The sequence below is a fragment of the Hoplias malabaricus genome, chromosome 10 (assembly GCF_029633855.1).
Source record: "Hoplias malabaricus isolate fHopMal1 chromosome 10, fHopMal1.hap1, whole genome shotgun sequence".
NCBI lineage: Eukaryota > Metazoa > Chordata > Actinopteri > Characiformes > Erythrinidae > Hoplias > Hoplias malabaricus.
The window spans coordinates 8,220,317-8,243,075 of record NC_089809.1 but is presented as its reverse complement, the minus strand read 5'-3'; the positions used below and the strand labels follow the sequence as shown (position 1 = coordinate 8,243,075).

At 40.7% G+C, this 22,759-nt stretch overlaps 1 protein-coding gene across 2 annotated transcripts; it reads right to left on the bottom strand.

Annotated features, from left to right (window-relative positions):
- Window positions 1–5,317: 5,317 nt before the first annotated feature.
- Window positions 5,318–22,684, bottom strand: slc50a1 (solute carrier family 50 member 1). 2 transcript variants are annotated; one of them, XM_066683794.1, is made up of 6 exons: window positions 22,456–22,684; window positions 19,151–19,228; window positions 16,635–16,758; window positions 11,634–11,795; window positions 10,808–10,927; window positions 5,318–9,915 (listed from the first exon to the last, which is right to left on the bottom strand). In XM_066683794.1, exons 1-6 carry the CDS (start codon window positions 22,521–22,523, stop codon window positions 9,808–9,810), a joined length of 660 nt encoding a protein of 219 aa, XP_066539891.1. In that variant the 5' UTR covers window positions 22,524–22,684; the 3' UTR covers window positions 5,318–9,807. The 2 variants fall into 2 exon arrangements, with proteins under 2 accessions (XP_066539891.1, XP_066539893.1); XM_066683796.1 differs by lacking the exon at window positions 22,456–22,684 and adding an exon at window positions 19,750–20,115.
- Window positions 22,685–22,759: the final 75 nt, after the last annotated feature.

The following is a 22,759-nucleotide window of genomic DNA, read 5'->3' as shown; positions in this document are numbered from 1 at the left end:
AATTGGTGGCCTTTATGAAATATAAAATAATTCAAACAGCTCCACTTTAAAGCTTTTGGAGTGGTACGTCCCACCAGTTCGTATAGGAGTGACGGCCAACTGTTTGCATACTTTTGATCATGCACAGTACAGTGCCTTCAACCTTCAGTGCAAGCAATACAAGCCTTCAAGCAAATAGGTGATTATACCAAAATGGTGTCATGGCGGCGCTACAGGTAGTGTTACTCTCACACAGCTTCACAGTCTTGGAGCCGTGGCTTCGCGTGAAGTCCAATTTATACTTCTGCAACAAACCTACACCAATGTAGACGGGAACCCTAGGCCATAGTCTGATGTACATCTCACTCACAAAGGCATAGGGCACTTGTGCAGGCTACAATGCAGGCTCTGTGTTGAGTCAGCACCAAAGCAATAATCTGCATTCACTAAGTGAGAAGTTTGTTTTCCCCTTGTTTACATGGGTGTCCTCAAGGTACTCAGGTATCCTTCCACATTCCAAATGTTTACCACATGTTTACAGATGGATTGGTTATTCAAACATGTGGGGCATCCTGTGTCCACTGATAAAGGGCTATAAAGTGACCAACAAACTGTGCAGCAACAGATGAGCTACAGTCTGTGCCTTTATATCTACAAAGTGGACCATTGAAGTAGATGTGTCTAACAAAGTGGAAAGAGTGAACACAGTGTTTAAAAACTCCAGCATCACTGCTGTGTCTGATCCACTCATACCAGTGCACCAGCAACACACACTGACCCACCACCAGCATACTTGCTCTGTAGTGGTCCACCTTGATTGTTTAGTCCTTAAATAGACACAGCTGTGCCATGCCAAAAGGCCTAAATGTTCCGATCAAATATCCAGAAACATGTAGCTTGGATAATCATATCATGATCATAATGAGATACACCGGATGTTTTCACATAATAAGAGATCATTTCTTTGCAGAATAACTGCTTACATACAATGACACAAACTTTTGACTTTGGCTTTGCACCTCCAACAAACAAACATAATAAATGAGTCTCCTTAATGCTCCATATGCTTTATGAATGTGATGAATAACAGCCAAAAATCTGGAGTCAAACAGAAGCGTGCTTCTACATGATGAAAGCTGGGACAATGCACAAATCCCACTTAAAAGCCAATAGGAAAGCAATGCCAAAATCTACCTGTAGACACATGCTAACAGCTAACACCACCCACTGAGTGTGTGTGCCTGTGTGTGTATAGTGTATTCTACATTTCTTTGTAAAAACAAGGTAGGTACAATAATGCAGGTTATCCCACTGGCTTAAAAAGTTGAAGTGAAAGCCTAGCTCTAGTTGATGCGTGTCATTGGTGCATGGTGATAGCCCATTCTATTAGAAATGCTTTTCTTTGGACACTATAGTAAATTAATTCACTCAATAGACTAGGATTCCTTGGGATTTAAATATTATATAGCACTTAATATAATATAGCACTGATTTATAAATCAATCTGTAATGTGTGCTATATTACTGAAAAAAAACTGACAACTTTAAATCAGTAGTGAAACATTCAGTAAAAAGAGCACAATCTTTATCTGTGTACGTGTCACAGATAAAATCAGCTAAAAAGAGCAAACACCCCAAAACATTTTGTTCATTTGAAACCTTTGGTGCCCCCTGATTGGACCAGTGGTGCCAATCAATTGCATTTGACTGTGTAATATGACTGTGGACAGATTGGTGTGGGAATGAGAAAGAGAAACACTCTGTTACATGCACATCTCTAACTCAGGAAACAGAGGGATCCTGTTTTTGAGTAGTCTCCCATTGTTGCACTGATTAGGCCAACACACACACACACACACACACACACACACACACACACACACACACACACACACACACACACACAGTGTTACTGTGGTGATAGTGATGAGCCAGCCGAGTACATCTATTTTTGTTCTTCCCATCATTTAATCAGTATGTTAATATTCATCTTACTTAAGATAATATTAACATAAAGTCAAATTTATACTTTTGCCATGTTGGCAGGTTTATTATTTAAGATATATTTTTCAAGAAATCTAAAATATACATTCAATTTATAGGAGTTTTCTTAATTCAAGGTTTTGAAAAGCTGAAAGCAAATCTAAGGGGAAAAAATGTGGAAAATCTTGGAAAACATCTAGATTCAATATGTAGCGGTTAAGGCTTGTATAATATGTATAATATCTCACTAATTATAAGTTTTCTGTAAAAAAAATTGATATTTAATTACTGAATGTACATAATGGCCGTTTTGAGTGAAAATAAAGTACAGGTTCGTCAGTGGTTTTCTGTTGTGGACGGTAACGAAGTAAATGTAATTCGTTACTGTACTTCATTATTATTATTTTCGTGTATCTGTACTTTACTGAAGTATTTCTATTTGGGGTGACGTTTATTTTACTCCACTACATTTCAAAGTCAAATATCGTACTTTTTACTCCACTACATTATGAAAATCTACCGTTAATTTTGGTTTATGTCTGAACATATCTCGCTGCTCCGCACAGCGGCACTGTTGCTAGGAGACGAACGAACACAGTTGCTGCGCTAAAACAAGCGAAAATGTTTCTCCGCCTAAAACAAATACCAGAAGCCAACTTTGTTTATCAACTGTTGTGCGAATTTGAGACTGTAAGTAATCACTTTCCATTCTTAGAACCGTTACTTAAACCATGTTATAGTCATAGTCTGAGCGCGCAGCTCACGGTATAGGTTCAACACATACGCATAAATTGGGCTTTAATACTCAGGCCACAGCGACTTCTGTTGGTTTGGAGGGGCAGCGCCTTGTGTGTGTGTAATAGTGGATATAACATTCATTCATTTTATTTAATCTTTGGTCATTTCTGCTGTGTTTATCCATTCATATCTAATTAATAACATTCTGTTAAAAGACTGAGGAACCAAGATTGACACTAGAGTCTTTTCACCTACAATGTGTTAAGCGTGAGTCTTGTAACAAAAATGATAGGACAATTGAACCATAATACGTCATGGTACTTTTACATTCGATACTTAAGTACGTTTGACAGTAAATACTTTTGTAATTTTACTCAAGTGGAGATCTACAATGAGGACTTTTACTGGAGTAATATTTGACCTTGTGTAAAATATCTTGTCACTCAAGTACATGGTTTTTGTACTTTGTCCACCACTGCTGACTTTTGCACACTACTCTAAATGTCTCTTAGAATGTGACCGTGCAATTTTTTGTTAAATAAGTGAGAATTTACCTTGAAAGTGTTGTGTATCTGATAGGGGAAAGTTTGGTTGTCTAGCAGGTCTTGCATGGTTCCCGTTTTCTGGGTTTTTAATAATTTAATCAAATTCCAGCTTTGTAAACCTTCTAAAATAATTTAAAGTGTTTAAATTATTATTGTTATTACTAATTTTGCACTATTGTATGCTAATCATAAGCAATAAAGTTAACATCTTTCCGGCAGGCAGGCAGACAGACAGACAGACAGACAGACACACACACACACACAAATACTGTAGTCTAGTCTCAGTGTCTCCAAGCTGTACATCCATTATCTTTCCCAATGTTTATACTCTGGCTTCCTCATGCTTCAAGTCTGCTGCATACTTTCAACTTTTTTAAAGATGAAAAATTTGTGCAAGGTAAAGTCTTGTTTTGATCTAGAAGATACTGTGCTTTCACTGTGGAATAGTAGTACTTTAGTGCAAATATTTGTAACTTGGGACCAGGAAATTTCATTCAATTTAAACAGTGGTAAGTAAAATATTTATAGAATATAATTACAACTATTTCTTCTGGGTCTGCCACAGCAATAAGTTGAAGACCTTATAGTAACGTCTAAGTGAAAGTACAAAAAATTTTCATAAAATGGTCACCGAGTGGCAGAATATGTTAAAATGGATGTGACTTTAGGCCTAAATTCTCTCTCCACCTTAGAATAACATCTCTTATCTTGTCAGTAAACATGAAAGAACCTACACCTGTGAAGATATGACTTTTACAGTGAGTTGTCTCCAGAACAAGAAGTACTTCCATTGTCTTTATAGACTCTCCCACCTTCTCTTTTACCTTAATTCTCCTCCAGACAGCAATGAACAATCGCTCCCATGACTGTTCTCCTCTTTCATCTCTATCTTTCCCTGAGCAGGGGGAAGGAAACTGATTCCGAGACTCCATAGGAGACACTGAGAACAGACTAATCCACAGTTCCCACTGCACACATATCTAGCAACATGCTACATTAGTCCAATGAGCTTCTGTTACTGAAACTATCTTTCACCAGTTAGTGAAGTCTTTTAAGAGAATAAAGCAAACAACTATCATGCTCTATGCTAACAGTTCCACAAGCTAATGCTACATTATATTACACAGTGGCTTATACGCTAGTCAATACATTTTGTGCCCTACTTGTGACTTAAGCATATTTTTAGGTATGACCAGATTAGAATTATTTAAACACTTTTTAAATTTGCTACCCTACATGCCACTGTCATTAATGGATATTTATTGTATGCTACCAAAGACAGACACCACTATTAGAATTTTGCCACTGAATGCTAGTCGGCTATGGTTGTTTTCTTTACTTATGTCAAGTAATCCTTTACTATTCTGTTAATATTAGCATTCCTGAAAAATGCTAATCCTCAAAAAAATGGACTGAATCTTCCTTGAAAAAAGATAGAACCAAGGACATAACTATGTTGCGTTTTTGTGCCTGTATAGACTTCTATGTCCGTCCCAAATTCACACTTTTAACATTTACATGCTGTTAATGTCACCAAAGCGTAGACTCTGAGGAGTGCCATAGTTTAGAGAGCAATTGGAACAAACTCTTCGATGCAGTCCTTGCCATAGGCCACAATAAAGATGCACAGACTGGCCTCAAGAGCAAGCAGCAATGAGAAATGGGGCACAATGTGGCCTTGTAGTGCTCGTGGGCATGCACAAATGAGGGCTGCAAATGTGGCAGTTGGGACAAGGCCCGTACAGAGGGTGTCAAGAGGGATGGATTCGTGACTCAAAAACATTGAGAAACTCTGTGGTAAGGGAGACCTGCTGTAGTGTAATTTCACACAGTGGCGGTAATTAAATTCCTATCCTCATGAGCCACATTCCATCTAATGAGCTGCAAAAGCGACGATACTTTTGTGTTTGCTTGCGCTTTTCAGCCAGAGATTATCCTCTCTGAGACAGAAAATCCACTCACATTCAGACACTAAGCTCCGGGAGCCTCTCCTCTAATTCTCGCCTTAAAAATCAGACACCAAAACTGTGTTATATAAACTTTTTCAAAAATTTATTTTCCAAAGAGTTTCCAGTCAGGATTCAAAAAGAACATCCCTTCAATCCTCAGATTAAATGCAGTATTAAAAACACCAATTGCATACGATAAAACATTCCCCCAATAGTAAAGATAACAGCGTGAAAACTAGTAAACACAATTATTTACATTCAGAATATAGAAAATCTCAATAATCAGAGATTTGTTTTGTATCGCATCAGATTCCCTTGCTGGAACTCTTCAGCAGGGGCACAGTTCCGCGTAGAACACATTCAAACAAGCTTGTGATGACGTCCAGAATCTGTTTATGAAAACCTTCAACTCCTACGGAGCTTATGCCAAAGCACTTTGTGACAAACAAGATGTTGGTTGAACACCAATCCCGCTTCACCATATTGGCTTTCTATATGTGTCCCAATAAACATGGGCCTTAGAGGGAGTGACGCGACAATGACTCAGATTTTGCAGGTCTTGCAGGACTCTGCCAGATGGGCAGAAGGAATATGCAAAGGATTCCATCTGTACTTTCCTCTCATTCTCATGAGTCAATTCATTCTGCTCATTCCTCGTTTTGAGAAATTTGCTACAAAAAAAGTAGGCCCAATAAGGAGCAGGTCCCATTGATCTTCCGGGATGTCTGCACTTGGAATTTTTTTGGCACTGGAATTTTTGAGTGAAAAAGGTTTTGGGGGAAAATAAATAAATAAATAAAAAATAAAAACCACATCGTTTTGGTCTTATTCAATTTGATCAGATTCTGCTTTAACTACAAAGTCATGCTTACGACACTGAAAGCCTCAGAAAATTTTACTGATCTGCTGAGTCCTTAAAACCTGGCCAAACCACCTCACTCAGCTACTGCAAATGCTCAGTGGGTGGAAAGTCATTTTGTACATTCCTGTGTAAAGCACTTTGAGATACTGTAACTAAAAAGAAAAGTTTCATATAAATATATATTAAGATAAACGAGTGCTTATCATTTTCCCCCTCTGCCAGGGATCACACGTTCTTAAATTTACATTATTTCACCTTAAACCTTTACATTATTTCAAAGTTCTTTAAATCTCATTTACAAATATAGTTCTTCAGGGAACAAAAAAAAAAATTCCAATCCAAAGAAACCCTTCTGTCACCTTACAGACAAGTGCCTTTACAAATGTTGCTTACAAAAGCCGTATGGAGCCTTCGACTGTGGGTGGAAGGGAGGACACTTCCAAGTTGAGATACTAAGCCAGGGGCTCTGATTGAACTGTCATCTGTGCAAATTTGCCATTTCCCATCCAAACAAATGGGAATGATGAATAGATTGTCCAGAATGTCCAGTCCAAACAGCATTTTGTCAGTGAATTGAATGGGCCTGCTTTGGAAAACAACACAGATGGCAGTGTCCAGTTTCTGGCTGATTACACTGCATACCCTTTGAATGCCTTTGTTTGAAAATTATAGGTATGTACCAAGACTTAGAGGCAAAGGATTCCCTTTTGTACGAATCACCATTTTGTATCTATCTACACTTTCCTTGTGTCTATGCACACTGGCAATTTTATTACATGCACCTACCATATAATAAAAGTCAGAGACCACAATTGATTCAGTTTTTTTTTAGATGCAAAGCACCTCATGAAAGTGTCTAGTAACTCACTCACTCACATATGGAGAAGGAGTGGAACGCATGGGGGTGCTGTCCATGCTCGTTTTTAAGGAGACTCGATATAAGATCATCAGTTGACATCTATTTCATCTACGCTTTGAAAAGAAAAATAGCTGTCAAGCTTCAGGAAGTACATTTGGAGCGGATAGTGCTATCAGAACATTGGCAGTACAATGACTAGTTATCCCAGAACCCGGGGTTCAACATCGATTGTCGTTGCAACATCTTGGCAATCAACTTCTAAGAGCTAACTTTGGAAATGGGAAAACTACCCCTGCAGATTTAAGTGAAAAATTAAAAACAGTGAGCAGGTCTCTTGAAAAAGAATGGATTCTGAAATTAAGGGCAAATGGTGCATGATGCAATGTTATTATTAAGCACTTTGAATTGCTTCTGTATGAAAGGTGCTCTATAAATAAACTTGCCTTGCCTTGCCTTGCCTTATTAATATACATTTTTGCCTTTTCCCCCTTGTACAGCTGTTTTAACTTAAGAAATAAAGTGAAGGGTGGTCTCCGGACTGTACACTGCACTCTGTAGCTTTGTAAAACTGCTGTTTAACTGTTAGACTGTTAAACAAAGCCAGGTATAAGTACATAAGCTGAACTTCATCCCCACTAGGTGTGTCCCTGTTTGCTCCAGCCCAAACCAAACAAACTTGATAAGTCACGTCCAGGGGTGAGTCAGAAACGAGCAGGGAGAAACACTACATCTCTGAATCGTGGGTTATGCCCAAAAGTCCAAGATCAGATTTGTACACATTACTATGCAGTACAAACATTCAGAATAAGACCTGGGGGTCAGTTACTTAAATATCCACTACCTGATCATCACAGTAAGGCAGTTAAATGGTTAAAGGAGCAATCAGTCATTTTCACATAAAGACCAAGCCATCATACTGACATCAAACAGTCTGCAATTAAAACACACGCTGCCACTTTTTTAGCAATTAAATTCTTCATCTTATTTTAGTTTAAATAGAAAATAAATAAGAATATTATTATTTATGTATACTTAGGTATTACTTGCTACTTTTTGGTTCTAAAATGACCTATTGTTCCTTTAAAATAGCAAGATTAAAGTGGCAATGAAAAGCTATGAGGCATGACCTGTTTGCATAACAAATAGCTCTGGTCTTGCTGCCAAAAGTGCTGGCTTTGTGCTTAAGTCCCAGCTTTTCTTCCTTTATTTCTTCATTAAGGAGGTACTGAGCTAAGAGAAGTAGCATGTTTTCTGGACGGTTTGGAATAGAACTCTGTTGTAAATGTACATTAATATGCACACATTGGGTTACCTCTTTTCAAATTACGTTTTGTTAAAATTCCAAGTGGAATGCGAAGGCATTATTAGACAATATTTAATATGTTTGTCTCAAATAAATTTAGCAAAGGACCATAGTTGTGTGTTTTAATGTGTGGTCTTCATAGACAATGTCTACAACTTTTCACTTACAAAATCAAATCATGGGACCTAAAGGTGGGCAGACCATTGGTGCTTTTCCACTGCATAGAACCTACACGACTGTGCTCAACTCTGCACGGCTCTTTTGCTTTTCCACTGGCCAAATCTGGGACATGGTCCCTGGAACCGGATAGGTTTTCAGTCCCTACTCCCCCGGAGTTCCATCCGTGGCGAGCAGGTACTAAATGGTGAGGTGTAAACCCTGCAGAGCGCTGATTGGCCAGAGCCAGGTCAATCACCACGAAATGCAGCGCTCGTTCAAATCCAGCACAAACCACCGCTTATAAAATCTCTTAAAGTACAGCAGCTTTCACATTTATTTTTTATCAGACTCACAACGGCAGCTCGTAACTGTACCTCAAGGTGTTTTGAAGAGGTTTAAATGCTCCTTGGGTCGGTGGCCAACGAACATTTCCAGTGAATGCCGAACGTGCAACAAGTGTTCAGTCCAAAAATAAAAAAACAACACATGAATACACGATGAGTAAACACTGCCTCACTTTTCCGCTGCCGTTGTTGTGCTTTTTGAAAAGCCAGTGATTCCTGTTAGAGACGGGGTTTTGCAATATCACCGGGTCCATTTCGCAGGGAGCCCTGCCAGTGGAAAAGCGACCGGCTTTAAGCAAGCCGAGCCGACCCATGTAGAGTCGAGTCGATTAGAGCCAGCCCCATGTAATGGAAAAGCGACATATTTTGATGGTCCAAGGCCGTATAATTGGCCTCACTCTCTCTGGGTGAGTAGAATGGCCCTTCCTCTGTCCCCTTTATTTGCAATAATCATTAGACGCAAATATGCATTAACACAGATAGGCTGTTAGTGTTTTCCTACAAGGGTGTTGAGTTTTGGTTGATGTAAGGGCTGGACAATACTTCAGTATCAATATATATCACAATATAAAACTGTTTCAGTAACCATGGCTTTTATATTGTTCATAATGATATTGGAATTATATTGACAGAAATTAAGAAACATGTCTTTAAATAAATTCCGGACATATCGTCCAGCCCTAGTGGCTTTTCAAAAAGTGGTGGCTGGCATCACATGTCTCAGAGAAAGCAGGTGCTGGTCAGAGGAAGCAGGTAGGTAGCACCATGTGATAAGGGAGACCAAAGTTGAAATAGGCTGTAATAAGTCTTTTGATAAGGGCACCCAAACTGCTGCATGTGTACAAACAGAACGGGGAGAAAGCTGGCATTTTCCAATGGATGTGTCAAAATCCAGTGGCAGGAACAGCTGGACTAAAGAGCAAAAGAACGGTCCACAGTATGGCCCTGTATACCCCACTTCCTCCAGGTTCTGTTTGGGTAATAAACAGGTCCTGATGTAAAATCCCAAACTGAGAAAATGGAGAAATTATTTAAATTGGGCCTGGGAGCATGAGAAAGGCACTTAGGTAATGGAATCAAATCTGCTCAGATCTGGAGGAGTTTATAGGATGGTTTATCTTTACTGACAGCTCCAAATCTCCAGAAGAGGAAGAAGCGAATGAGGCTAGTTATGATGCCTGGGGTGTTGGGCACCTGAGACAAGAGACAGAATAATATATAAATGAATATATGAACAATGTTTAAAACTGAAATTCAAATAAAAACAGGCAAATAATTTCACCCATTTCCAATGTATCAATCTGGATTTATGTTAATATGTACACTTTTATCAATAATCTGATTACATACACTATTTTCATGCATATCATAATTAAATTTGACCACAACTACACAGATACATTGATACCATAACGCCAAGGAGCATAAGAGTGCACTCAGAGGCTATTAAACTATTTATTTCTAGGATCCACTCTGTTCAATCTCACAGTAATTTTATTTGGTTTGCTATATCCTCATTGAGATGTTCCTACAAATGTTTCTGAGTTATTAAGGGATCGTCAAGCTGCACGTAAACATATCCACCCAGCTCAAGCTGTGTAGTCATAAAGGCTCTGTGGGGAGTATTTGGCTATCGATGCTTAACCATGTTTCAGGACCTTGTTGTGGTAATGTTGCAGTAAACAATGTTATGTCACAGTTGGTTTCACAGAATCTGATTGGATGAAAAGTGTTTAAATCACAGAGCAACAATTGGGTTACAGCAGCTATAATACTCGCTTAAACTCAACTCCCGAAAATACTTGATTAAAGGGCATTGTTTAACGTTCCTGTATTAATTCAAATGAGTTTCATGTAATAGTTTTCTGTGAGGGACTCAGATGCCTGGTTCCTATCACCACTACTGTGAACAACTGTGACTCAACTCTGACTAAGTTTCTCTAGTCAAACCACTCTAAATGACTTTTTAAACCCTTGGATATTTAATTACACAGGCATTTAGAAAAACTGATTGGTTCCCCTTTAAACAAATAAGTCAGTGTGAAGTCCTAGTATTAATAATATCTTCAAGTTTTCCCATCCTCACCATTATATAATAATCTTGCAGTTGAAGGCCATAAAGTGTCCATGAGGCTGAAGTAAAAAAAGTAGCGACGGTGAGAGAGAAGGACAGACGTTCAACTGAATGAGTGCGAACAATCTCCACCTATGAAAGAGAGAGAGAGTGACAGACAGAGAGAGAGAGAGAATAATGCAATACAGCATAGCAGTTTAATTCCAGTTAATTCAGAAGACGATATTACCATAAAATATAAAAAGAATTCAGCATATTCAAGTATCTCACTCACACACACCAAGGTTCAGACACTCACACATGGAGAAACAGGGAAAAACAGGAAGAAACAAAAGAAAGGCAGGAAATAAACTATAGAACATACAATGGAAGATGGTCTAAAATATAGAAAGGGACAAGGGAAATAGAAAGAGGGAGAAAAAGAAGGGAGAGAGAAACTCAAAACTAGACGCTTTAAAGGAGGTTTTAGTCTTTCAGATAATACTGATATTCACACCAGTCTTATAACAGTGATGTAATACAACATCAGTCTCATTTCTTCACTTCAATACCACAAACAAATATTAGGATTTTTAAGGTTATTTATTTGCGAACTGGCGTTTATCTGAAGTCAGTATTTTATCTCACTGTGGATTCACTAACTCATTAACTCGTTCACTCGTTCTCTCACTCTTACATTTAGCAGCCTGAAGAGTCTCTGCAAAGGCTGCTGTTGGCACTCAGAGCAGCTTTTGGTGCTTTGTACCAGTGAGAATATATGTCATTGTTTGTACATAATGTGCTGAGCTACTGTGTTGTAACAGTTGTATTTCTATATTGTGTAGATGTGTTTGTTTACCAGGTCAGTGAGTGGTGACAGGTACATGCTAACGGTGAAGACACTGCAGAAGAGGCCAAGCTGGGAAAGCTGAGATTCACCGTGTGGAAGGATCACACTGAAATAAACCCAGGCCACACACAGCACACACACCATGACCAGTGTCTGAATAGCCACACGCCTCTGTGGAAGGTCAGAGACACACACACAAAAACACAGTTTAATTGGTTAGGAAGTAGAAGACGAAAATGAATATACTTTACTCAACTACTTAACCTTTCCAGTATACAACTGGATGCATAGGGGGCGACATGGCTCTTTCTTGCTGAAACCTTAACGCGAAAGTCTACAACTGTGGTGAAACGCACACGTTCTCTCTGGTTCGTTTACATTTAGAACCTCCAGGTCTTTTAAGGTGGAACAGTATGTTTGATGGGGACAAAATGACTGTTGTTAGTATGTGGCTGAAGTATAACTTGTCTATATGATTTTATTCACTTTTTGAATTACCACAGAAACTCATTTTTAACTCGGGTTGTTTAGATTTGTAGCACTTTTGGCAATGCACTTAACCGTCTTCCAAATTTGGAAACATTTCTACTTTAAGTGATCAGAAACAGCAAGGAATGGAACAGGAATAGAGCAATATTCTCATCTCTGTCCATGCTTTTCAAAATTTGGAGTTCTCTCCATTGTCTTAAATACTCCAATATCCATGGACTGAGAGAGAGAGAGAGAGAGAGAGAGAGAGAGAGAGAGAGGAAAAAAAAGAGAGAGAGAGAGAAAGAGAAAGAGAGAAAGCCTAGCATACTGGACTGAGACAGTTTGTATTTTTTCTCCTTTACAGGCACTGGCTTCGTAAACATATTAGATCAGTTTCCCTGCGCGCAAAACGACTTAAATTTAAGTGGCAAATCTTCTGTTATAATAGAAAGGATTTTGGTTCTTTTTTAAGAAAACAATAATTATAAGCTCCTCCTTGGATCACCACCTTAACGTGGTGGAGGGGTTTGCGTGCCTGCGTGAGCCTAGGAGCTATGTTGTCGGGGGCAATAGCCCCTGGTAGGGTCTCCCAAGGCAAATTGGTCCTAGGTGATGGGCCAGACAAAGAGTGATCCATAAAGACACGAATGAAAAAGATAACAACGAGGACACAGCCTCCCTTGCCCGGAGCAGGGTTACCGGGGCCTCACCCTGGAGCCAGGCCTGGGGGAGGGGCTCCTTGGCGAGCGCCTGGTGGCCGGACTTTCACCTATGGAGTCTGGCCGGGCTTAGCCCGAAGGGGATACATGGGTCCACTCTCCCATGGGCCCACCACCTGTGTGAGAGGTAGTAATCCGGGTCTGGTGCATTGTGGATCGGGTGGTGGTCGGGGTCGGGGGCCCTGGCGTTACGATCCTCGGTTACTGAAACTGGCTTTTGGAACATGGAACGTAACCTCTCTGGTGGGAAAAGAGCCTGAGCTGGTGCGCAAGGTTGAGAGATACCGACTAGATATAGTTGGGCTCACCTCGACACACAGTATGGGCTCTGGAACCAATCTCCTCGAGAGGGGCTGGATGCTCTTTCACTCTGGAGTTGCCCAGGGTGAGAGGCGTAAGGCAGGTGTGGGCTTACTCATAGCCCCCCGGCTTGGCGCCTGTACGTTGGGGTTTACCCCAGTGGACGAGAGGGTAATTTCCCTGCGCCTTCGGGTTGGGGAAAGGGCTCTGACTGTTGTTTGTGCTTATGCACCGAACAGCAGTTCAGAGTACCATGCCTTCTTGGGGACCCTAGAGGGAGTGCTGGAGAACACTCATTCTGGGGACTCCATTGTTCTGCTGGGGGACTTCAACGCTCACGTGGGTAATGACAGTGAGACCTGGAGGGGCGTGATTGGGAGGAACGGCCCCGCTGATCTGAACCCGAGTGGTGTTCAGTTATTGGATTTCTGTGCTCGTCACAGTTTGTCCATTACGAACACCATGTTCGAACATAAGGGTGTCCACAAGTACACCTGGCATCAGGACACCCTAGGCCGCATTTCGATGATCGATTTTATAGTCGTATCATCTGACCTGCGACCATATGTTCTGGACACTCGGGTGAAGAGAGGCGCTGAGCTGTCAACTGATCACCACCTTGTGGTGTGTTGGATCAGATGGCGGGGGAGGATGCCGGACAGACCTGGCAGGCCCAAATGTGTGCTGAGGGTTTGCTGGGAACGTTTGGCAGAGGAACCTGTCAGAAAGATCTTCAACTCCCACATCCGGCAGAGCTTCGACTGCATCCCGGGGGAGGCCGGTGACATTGAGTCCGAGTGGGCCATGTTCCGGACCTCCATTGTTGAGGAGGCTGAACGGAGCTGTGGCTGCAAGGTTGTCGGTGCCTGTCGGGGTGGCAATCCCCGCACTCGGTGGTGGACACCCCGGGTGAGGGGGGTTGTCAAGCTGAAGAAAGAGTCCTATCGAGCCTGGTTGGCTCAGGGGACTCCGGAGGCAGCCGACAGGTACCGAGGAGCCAAGCGGCTCGCGGCCTCGGCAGTCGCTGAGGCAAAAACTCGGGTGTGGGAGGAGTTCGGTGAGAACATGGAAAACGACTTCCGGTCGGCTCTGAGAAGTTTCTGGCAAACCGTCAGGCGACTCAGGAGGGGAAAGCAGTTTTCCACCAACACTGTATATGGTGCGGGTGGGGAACTGTTGACCTCGACTGGGGACGTCACCAGACGGTGGAAGGAATACTTCGAGGATCTTCTCAATCCCACCAGCACGTCTTCCGCAGAGGAAGCAGAGCTTGGGGACCCCGGGGGGGGCTCGTCTATCACTGGGGCTGAAGTGGCCAAGGTGGTAGTGAAACTCCTTGGCGGTAGGGCCCCGGGGGTGGATGAGGTTCACCCCGGGTTCCTCAAGGCTCTGGATGTTGTGGGGCTGTCCTGGTTGACACGTCTTTGCAACATCGCGTGGACATTGGGGGCAGTGCCTCTGGACTGGCAGACTGGGGTGGTGGTTCCCCTTTTTAAAAAGGGGGATCGGAGGGTGTGTTCCAACTATAGGGGGATCACACTCCTCAGCCTCCCCGGTAAGGTCTATGCAGGGGTACTGGAGAAGAGAGTCCGACCGATAGTTGAACCTCGGATCCAGGAGGAACAATGCGGATTCCGCCCCGGTCGTGGAACACAGGACCAGCTCTTTACCCTCGTTAGGATCCTGGAGGGTGCATGGGAGTTTGCTCAACCAGTCTACATTTGTTTTGTGGATCTGGAGAAGGCATTCGACCGTGTCCCTCGGGGTATTCTGTGTGGGGTGCTCAGGGAGTATGGGGTACTGGGCTCTTTGTTACGAGCTATTCAGTCCCTGTACAAACAGAGCAGGAGTCTGGTTCGTATGGCTGGCAGTAAGTACTGAACAGAACCGGTGACAACGGGAAACCAGTCGGAGTTGGACTCCGTCAGGGCTGCCCGTTGTCACCGGTTCTGTTCACAATTTTTATGGACAGAATTTCTCGGCGTAGCCAAGTGGCAGAGGGTGTCCGGTTTGGTGGTCTCAGGATCCCATGTCTGCTTTTTGCAGATGATGTGGTCTTGTTGGCTTCATCGAGCTGGGACCTCCAGCTCTTGCTGGACCAGTTTGCAGCCGAGTGTGAAGCGGTAGGGATGAGGATCAGTACCTCCAAGTCCGAGTCCATGGTACTCAGTCGGAAAAGGGTGGAATGCTCTCTCCAGGTTGGAAGTGAGATCCTGCCTCAAGTGGAGGAGTTTAAATACCTCGGGGTCTTGTTCACGAGTGAGGGAAAGATAGAGCGTGAGATTGACAGGCGGATCGGTGCAGCGTCAGCAGTAATGCGGGCTCTGTACCGGTCCGTTGTGGTGAAGAAAGAGCTGAGCAGAAAAGCAAAGCTCTCGATTTACCGTTCAATCTACGTCCCAACCCTCACCTATGGTCACGAGCTTTGGGTAGTGACCGAAAGAACGAGATCGCGGGTACAAGCGGCTGAAATGAGTTTTCTCCGCAGGATGTCTGGACTCTCCCTTAGAGACAGGGTTAGGAGCTCGGACATCCGGGAGAGACTCGGAGTGGAGCCGCTGCTCCTCCACGTCGAGAGGAGTCAGTTGAGGTGGTTCGGGCATCTGGTTCGGATGCCTCCTGGACGCCTTCCTGGAGAGGTGTTCCGGGCATGTCCAATGGGGAGGAGGCCCCGGGGCAGACCAAGAACACGCTGGAGAGACTATGCCTGGGAACGCCTCGGTATACCCCCGGAGGAGCTGGCGTCGGTGGCTGGGGAGAGGGAGGTCTGGGTTTCTTTGCTCCGACTGCTTCCCCCGCGACCCGGATAAGCGGTGAATAATGGATGGATGGATAATTATAAGCAGATGATTGAAATGACTTGTTCTTTGATAATTGTTAAGGCAATATCTAAAAACAGAACGATTTTGTTCTTGTGAAAAATCAGGATTATCAGTTTCACCCAGCCCACTGATTTTAAATATTCAATTTTCTTATTTATTTTCTTTGAAAATATTCTGACACAGAGGATGCAGTAATAATCTAATGACAAAAATAATCCAATATGTATAAAATGATGTTAAAAATGTTGGAGTCCCTGGCCTTATGTTGATAATCATACATCTAATGGCACTTTTCCACTGCATAGTACCTACTCGACTTGACTCTACTTTGCTTTTCTGCTTTTACATTAAGCAAATTTGGTAGGTGGTATCTTTTTAGTACCTGCTTCCTTGTTGTTCCAAAGGAGCATAGTAGGGTATAAACTGTTGAAAATCTTGCAGTGTGCTGATTGGCCTAAGTGACTTGTCAATCACAGTGAAATGCAGACAACAAGCACAAACTAGATATTTGTAAAAATTCCACACTACTGTAAATACTGTGCTGTGGTTGTTGCTGTATTAGGAATGAAGCTTGATTTCTGAATAGGAAAAATGAATGGAACTTTTGAAAAGCACTGCTAGTGTATAAGCAAAATGGTTTAAAACCCTATGTGCACAAGAACTTCAGATCTAAACCAGAATTAGTTAGCTTCACTCACCTTGTTTATGGCATAAATTAAGTAGGTGAAGATGTACAGGCTCTGCAGGGAGGCTCCAATGGCATTAACAAGTATCACTGTCCCGTCATGTTTTAGAAGACCGTAGTACAGCCAACCTAGATTACTGAAGAGGCAACACTAATAAAACCTTTGCATGCATGTGCAGACAAGTGAGAAAATAAAATAAAAAAAACTACTAAATAAAGAGCTGGGCTGTTACAGGCAAATGAATAGCTTCAAAGTTCTTAGCATTTGAACTGGAGCACTGGAACAGCAGGGGTCAAACATTCAGTGATCCCTTGTGATCTGTAGATGGCATCATTCTAGAAGAGACCTCTCCCTGGATAGAAATCTTTTATCACAGGATAAAGGTGATCAAGCAAAACAACTCGAATAGATTTAAACTATTTTCATAATGCACTCACCTGCATTACATTTTTCCACATCTTTGTAGATCAGTGCCCGCTAAAACTTCAACCATGCATTTACTTTTGTAATGAGAGTTTAATGAACTGCAGGCCTACTATAAGCTTTGTGTTTATGTATTTGTGCCTAATACACAGGTCATGAAATATCACTGAATGGTTTTATTATTATAAAACGATGATGACTAAATCTACACTCAGATGAATACCTATGAAAATTGTGGATGTATATGAGCTCCAAATAAGAGAGAAACCTTTGGACAAATATAATGGTCCTCTCCATTATATGTATCCAGGGAACTGGTGAATCTATGCCATTGTAGTGTGAAGGTATTTGATGATACATTTCATATACAGGGTGGGCCATTTATATGGATACACCTTAATAAAATGGGAATGGTTGGTGATATTAACTTCCTATTTGTGGCACATTAGTTTATGGGAGGGGGAAAACTTTTCAAGGTGGGTGGTGACCATGGCGGCCATTTGGAAGTTGGACATTTTGGATCCAACTTTTGTTTTTTTCAATGGGAAGAGGGTCATGTGACACATCAAACTCATTGGGAATTTCACAAGAAAAACAATGGTGTGCTTGGTTTTAAAGTAACTTTATTCTTTCATTTGATATTTACAAGTTTCTGACCACTTATAAAATGTGTTCAAAGTGCTGCCCATTGCCTGTCCTAGCATTTCTCCTCTGTGTTGCTATCAGAGTGTGAGGAGTGGTGGAAGAGGGTTGCTTTGACAATACAACACAATGGGCAGCACTTTGAACACATTTTATAAGTGGTCAGAAAATTGTAAATAACTCATGAAAGAATAAAAAGTTACATTAAAACCAAGCACACCATTGTTATTTTTGTGAAATTCCCAATAAGTTTGATGTGTCACATGACCCTCTTCCCACTGAAAAAACAAAAATTGGATCCAAAATGGCCGACTTCAAATTGGCCACCATGGTCTCCATCCATCTTGAAAAGTTTCCCCCATCCCATATACCAAACCTGGGCATTGTACGGCCCCCGGGCCGCATACGGCCCTTTGATTGACTCTGACCGGCCCGTGTAACGTTAATTGGAAATTACAAAATAAACATATTTTCTTATTTTACCTGATGCATGGACTGAAGCTGCATTGCTTTTATTTTGAAGTTGTTTTTTATTTACGTACATGATGACGCAAAACGTATATTGAGGCATGGGCGTGATTTGATCGTTGTCACTAGCAAGTCACAAGACGACTTTAGCCCTCAGAAATGTCTGCTCATGCTCAAAAAAGGAAGGTAGATGCCGAATGCAGGGTTTTCAACAAAAATTGGACTGCTAAGTATTTATTTACTGAAGTGAGAGGTAAAGCCGTGTGTTTAGTTTGCGGGGAGCAGATCGCCATGTTTAAGGACTACAATTTGAGTCGGCATTACGAGACGAAACACGGGGAGAAATACAAGAACGTGACTGATGCTGAAAGGGCGCGGACATCGGAAGCTTTGCTAGCTAAACTGCAAAAGCAGCAAGGCTTTTTTACCAAGCTTCTTTTTTTTTTTTATTTGCATGTTTAGCGTGTTTTTATGATGCCGTTTTAGTGATTAATTGCCTTTCCCACTGTTTTGTGAAATTCGCTTGAATAAATTACATTTTTTGGAAGGCAACCTCATGTTTTCATTGCTTAATTATAACATATACTCTTACCAGCTTGTCAAAACAATGCTATTTACTGCTTTTTACAAAGAAGTACAGTTAATATTATGCAGAATTGAGATCAGCCTTTTGGCCGGCCCTCCACAATATTTTCTGTTTCTCATGTGGCCCCATGGAAAAAATAATTGCCCACCCCTGCCATATACTAATGTGCCACAAACAGGAAGTTAATATCACCAACCATTCCCATTTTATTAAGGTGTATCCATATAAATGGTCCACCCTGTATATTGTTTGCTCCATTTTGTTGGTAAAAATGACTGCTTGTTCCTTTAAGAGAAAAAGATTTTACACTTTTTTTTTTTAAGTAATTTTGGACAAAGAATAGATTGCACTTTTAAATTAGGTCCAAAAAAATTAAAAGTTAACAACACACCATTGCAGAAGCACTTACTTTAAGCATGTGGTAAGAAAGGGCAGGAACTGAACACTCTCTGCACTCTGAGTAGCTCTCATTTTCTTCAGGTCGGTTCTGTAACATGAAGATAAACACAGTAAATAAATTACTGAACATTTTGGTTTAGGCTGACTTAATTCTTTTGGCTAGATGTCTGAAGCTACTACAAAGGGTAATTATTTTAAATCATATATTACCCAAGGCATTTGAAGATTAGCCCTTGGAGAGGTTTAACTAAACCCTACATAAGAGCAGTTCTTAAAAAGCAGGCTTTACATCTATCATTCAGTAACTGAGAGCCTGCAGGCATCTTCCAAGTTAAATTAAACACCACTAAAAATTATTTCAGTTCACATCTGCACTGACAATATACACACTGTAAGAGTCTTCAGAAAGGCTTATACTCACAATGACAGGGGATCAGAAGTAAGTAAGGTTAATTTAAATTTATTTTCTGATCTAAAACTGCCATTAGGCCTAATAGACTTTCACTGAATTCATTGATTACTGTTGTGTTTTATTTAAATACTATCCACACAAACACACATATATGATAAATCCAGAGAAATTTAGGATTAACAATTGATTAAAAGCACCTGGAGGAAACCCACGCGGACACAGGGAGAACACACCACACTCCTTACAGACAGTCACCCGGAGGAAACCCACACAGACACAGAGAGAACACACCACACTCCTCACAGACAGTCACCTGGAGGAAACCCACGCGAACACAGAGAGAACATACCAAACTCCTCACCTCCTACACACGCAGGACCCTAAAGCTGTGTGACTTAGACACTACCTGTTGTGCCACTATGCCGTCTTGAAAGTTTATGATTGGTGTAAAATTTGTTTAGTAATGGTTAACAATTAGGCCACTAATGCCTAAAACATGCTACGTTTTATTTGTGTTACTGCTTTTTTATTCAAATTAATTACATTTGAACCCTTGAAGATCTAAATTTAAAAACCCTTTAAAATGTAGTTTGAATGTAGTAAAGTGGTATCCATGAATAATACCTATATGGCTTCATACAGTATTAGCCAGGTAGTGGGTAAATAAGACAAACAAACAAAACAAACAAACAAACAAAAAAAAAAACCTAAAAAAAATCCCCTGGGTGGATTGCTGAGGCACTATTATTGGAGGTGAGTAGGAATACTTTAGGCATTTAACAGATGAACCAATGCTTACATTTCTCATTTTAGCCAGAGAGCCCTTGTAAAACACATCCTCGTATCAAGTGATTGACCCTGTGTTAAGCCCTGTTTAGTGTGTGACTCAGTGTCAGATATCTACTTAAACCAAACAACTTCTAATTCTAGACAATGTAATACTGTACTATCTATACATACCCTATTTAAGCTTCTGAAATCATTTTTATGGTAAAACACAAACTAATTTAAAACTAAGTTTCAGACCTTACAAGAATTCTGTTGTAATACAGCCATAAAATTAACATAGCTGAACTAATTAACTGAACTTAAGTAAATATAATTCTTAGGGCACTGACTATATGCAAAAATAAATATTAGTTTGTATTTCATTAGGGAGGCACACAAAAGCCCATGTTGTTATGTTAATTAAAGCCAATAAGAGGTCCAGTAGCCTCTCGCCTCTTTTCACACCTTACACATTTATAATTTTTATTTTTTGCTTAAATAAACTTAAAGTTTAAATATGTATATAATATGTATATAATACCTATAATACCTTAACATTGATAAAGGGATTAATTCAAAGCTATAAATATACACTTAACTTTGCAAATGTCAAGTGTGTAAACATAAGATTAGTGCCTAAACCTCAATTAATGCAATAATGGACATTTTTCTCTTTCCAATTAAAGACCCACTCCAGTTTTCTTCCTTTGTGACCATGTCCATGTAGGGTTTTAAGACGCTAGAAGACATAACATATCCTCCCTGTGCAATTAAAAACACGTATCTCCATTTTTGTCAATTTTTAGTTTATTGTTTCAACATTTGAACACAACAGCTGTCAAATTTCATAATGAATGGACCAATAGAAATGCTCTAAAATTACTTGGAATTAAATATTTTTACATTTGCCTCCATTAAGTTAAGAATGTCCTATGCCTTTCCTGTAAAATGTCGTTTTTGGGAGATAAATGTTTTTAATTGGACAGCGACAATATGTGAAATAAGAGGTAATTGCCACTGCTGAGAATTTCCGCTTTGAAACTCGCAAAAGGGCTAATTCAGATAGGCAGGATATTTTATGCCATAAACTTAAGGAATAAATCCAATTAGCATTGCAGTTAGGGTCATGTGAGCTGACTATTTAAGATAGTGTGTGTGTGTGTGTGTGTGTGTGTGTTTTGCTGACCAAAATAAGATTTTAGGAATGTTTGTTGCTAACTGAGGGGGTCTTAAAAGATACTTTTAAACTTAAGCATATAATTTACAGATATATATTTACATTTTGCACTGCCTTAATTTATTATTTGAAATAGCACATATCAAAAAGCAATTTTTCAGGATTAAGGGGTGTTTACAAAAAAAAGTCTCATATTAAGATTTTATATTTTAAATGGTTCATTTTTTAGCGCTGGCCAGGTACGTCATAATGGAGCAGCAATTAAGCATGCGCAGTTTAAAAAAAAAAGAAAAAAAGGCACCAATCTGACCGTGTCCACCTCAGTGCAGTCTTCACTTTTTGCATTATTTCTGTAATATTTTTCTATATCTGAGCGACCACTGACTGGATTCAACATTGTTCATGAAGATGAGTCCCGAGTGAGTAAGTTTTTAAGGATATTCCTCAAAGTATAGGCTTCCGTTAGATGCTTTATTTACGTTTTGACTTATTGGCATGTGTCCAGGGAGGTATTCCACAAGCCAAAGTTAAGCCTGTCTTTCAGGAATAGAGGTGAGGGAAATTCCTATTCGATAGTCCTCAATTTTGGGCTTATGTTACATGGATAACTAAGCAATCCTGCTTTATGGAATACACCTGCTCGTTAGAAACATCCTGTACTACTAGTTGTGTTGGTTAAGATCGACTCTACTTTAGTCTATGTATCATTACCAAGGTAAAACATCCTGACAAACTGTACACGTCACTTAAACTGATGAAGACAAACCAGTTCTACTTTAAACAATAGGAACGGTGACATTTCTGGCTGTAAGTGCAGGACTCATGCCACAGGTTTATATGTCTTATTAGAAGCTGTGTAATATCGCGTGGTCAGTATTAAACCCCTGTAAAATAATAGTACAGTAAGTAGCTACAGTTTACGGTAATGAAGACTTGAAGTGAACAGGTAGTGGCTTACAGTCCCGTGGAGAACATTCCGACCGTAAACACGATACACGCCCATGATAAAACCTCCAGAAAATCCATAGAACGATAAAGGATTGTGTACGTTTATTACTAGAAACTAAACATCAACACAAACACTTTTAACACGAATGCAACTCTGCTGACGTCCTCCTCTCTAGTTCCGTGTTTGTAATCCGCAGTCCACGTTCTCCTCCGCGCTAATTGGCTGCAGCAGCGACGAAAGCGAGGCTCTCCGCCAATCAGAGAGTTGCTTGACGGTCTGTGACGAAGACTCGTAGTAGTGAGAAGTTTGATTC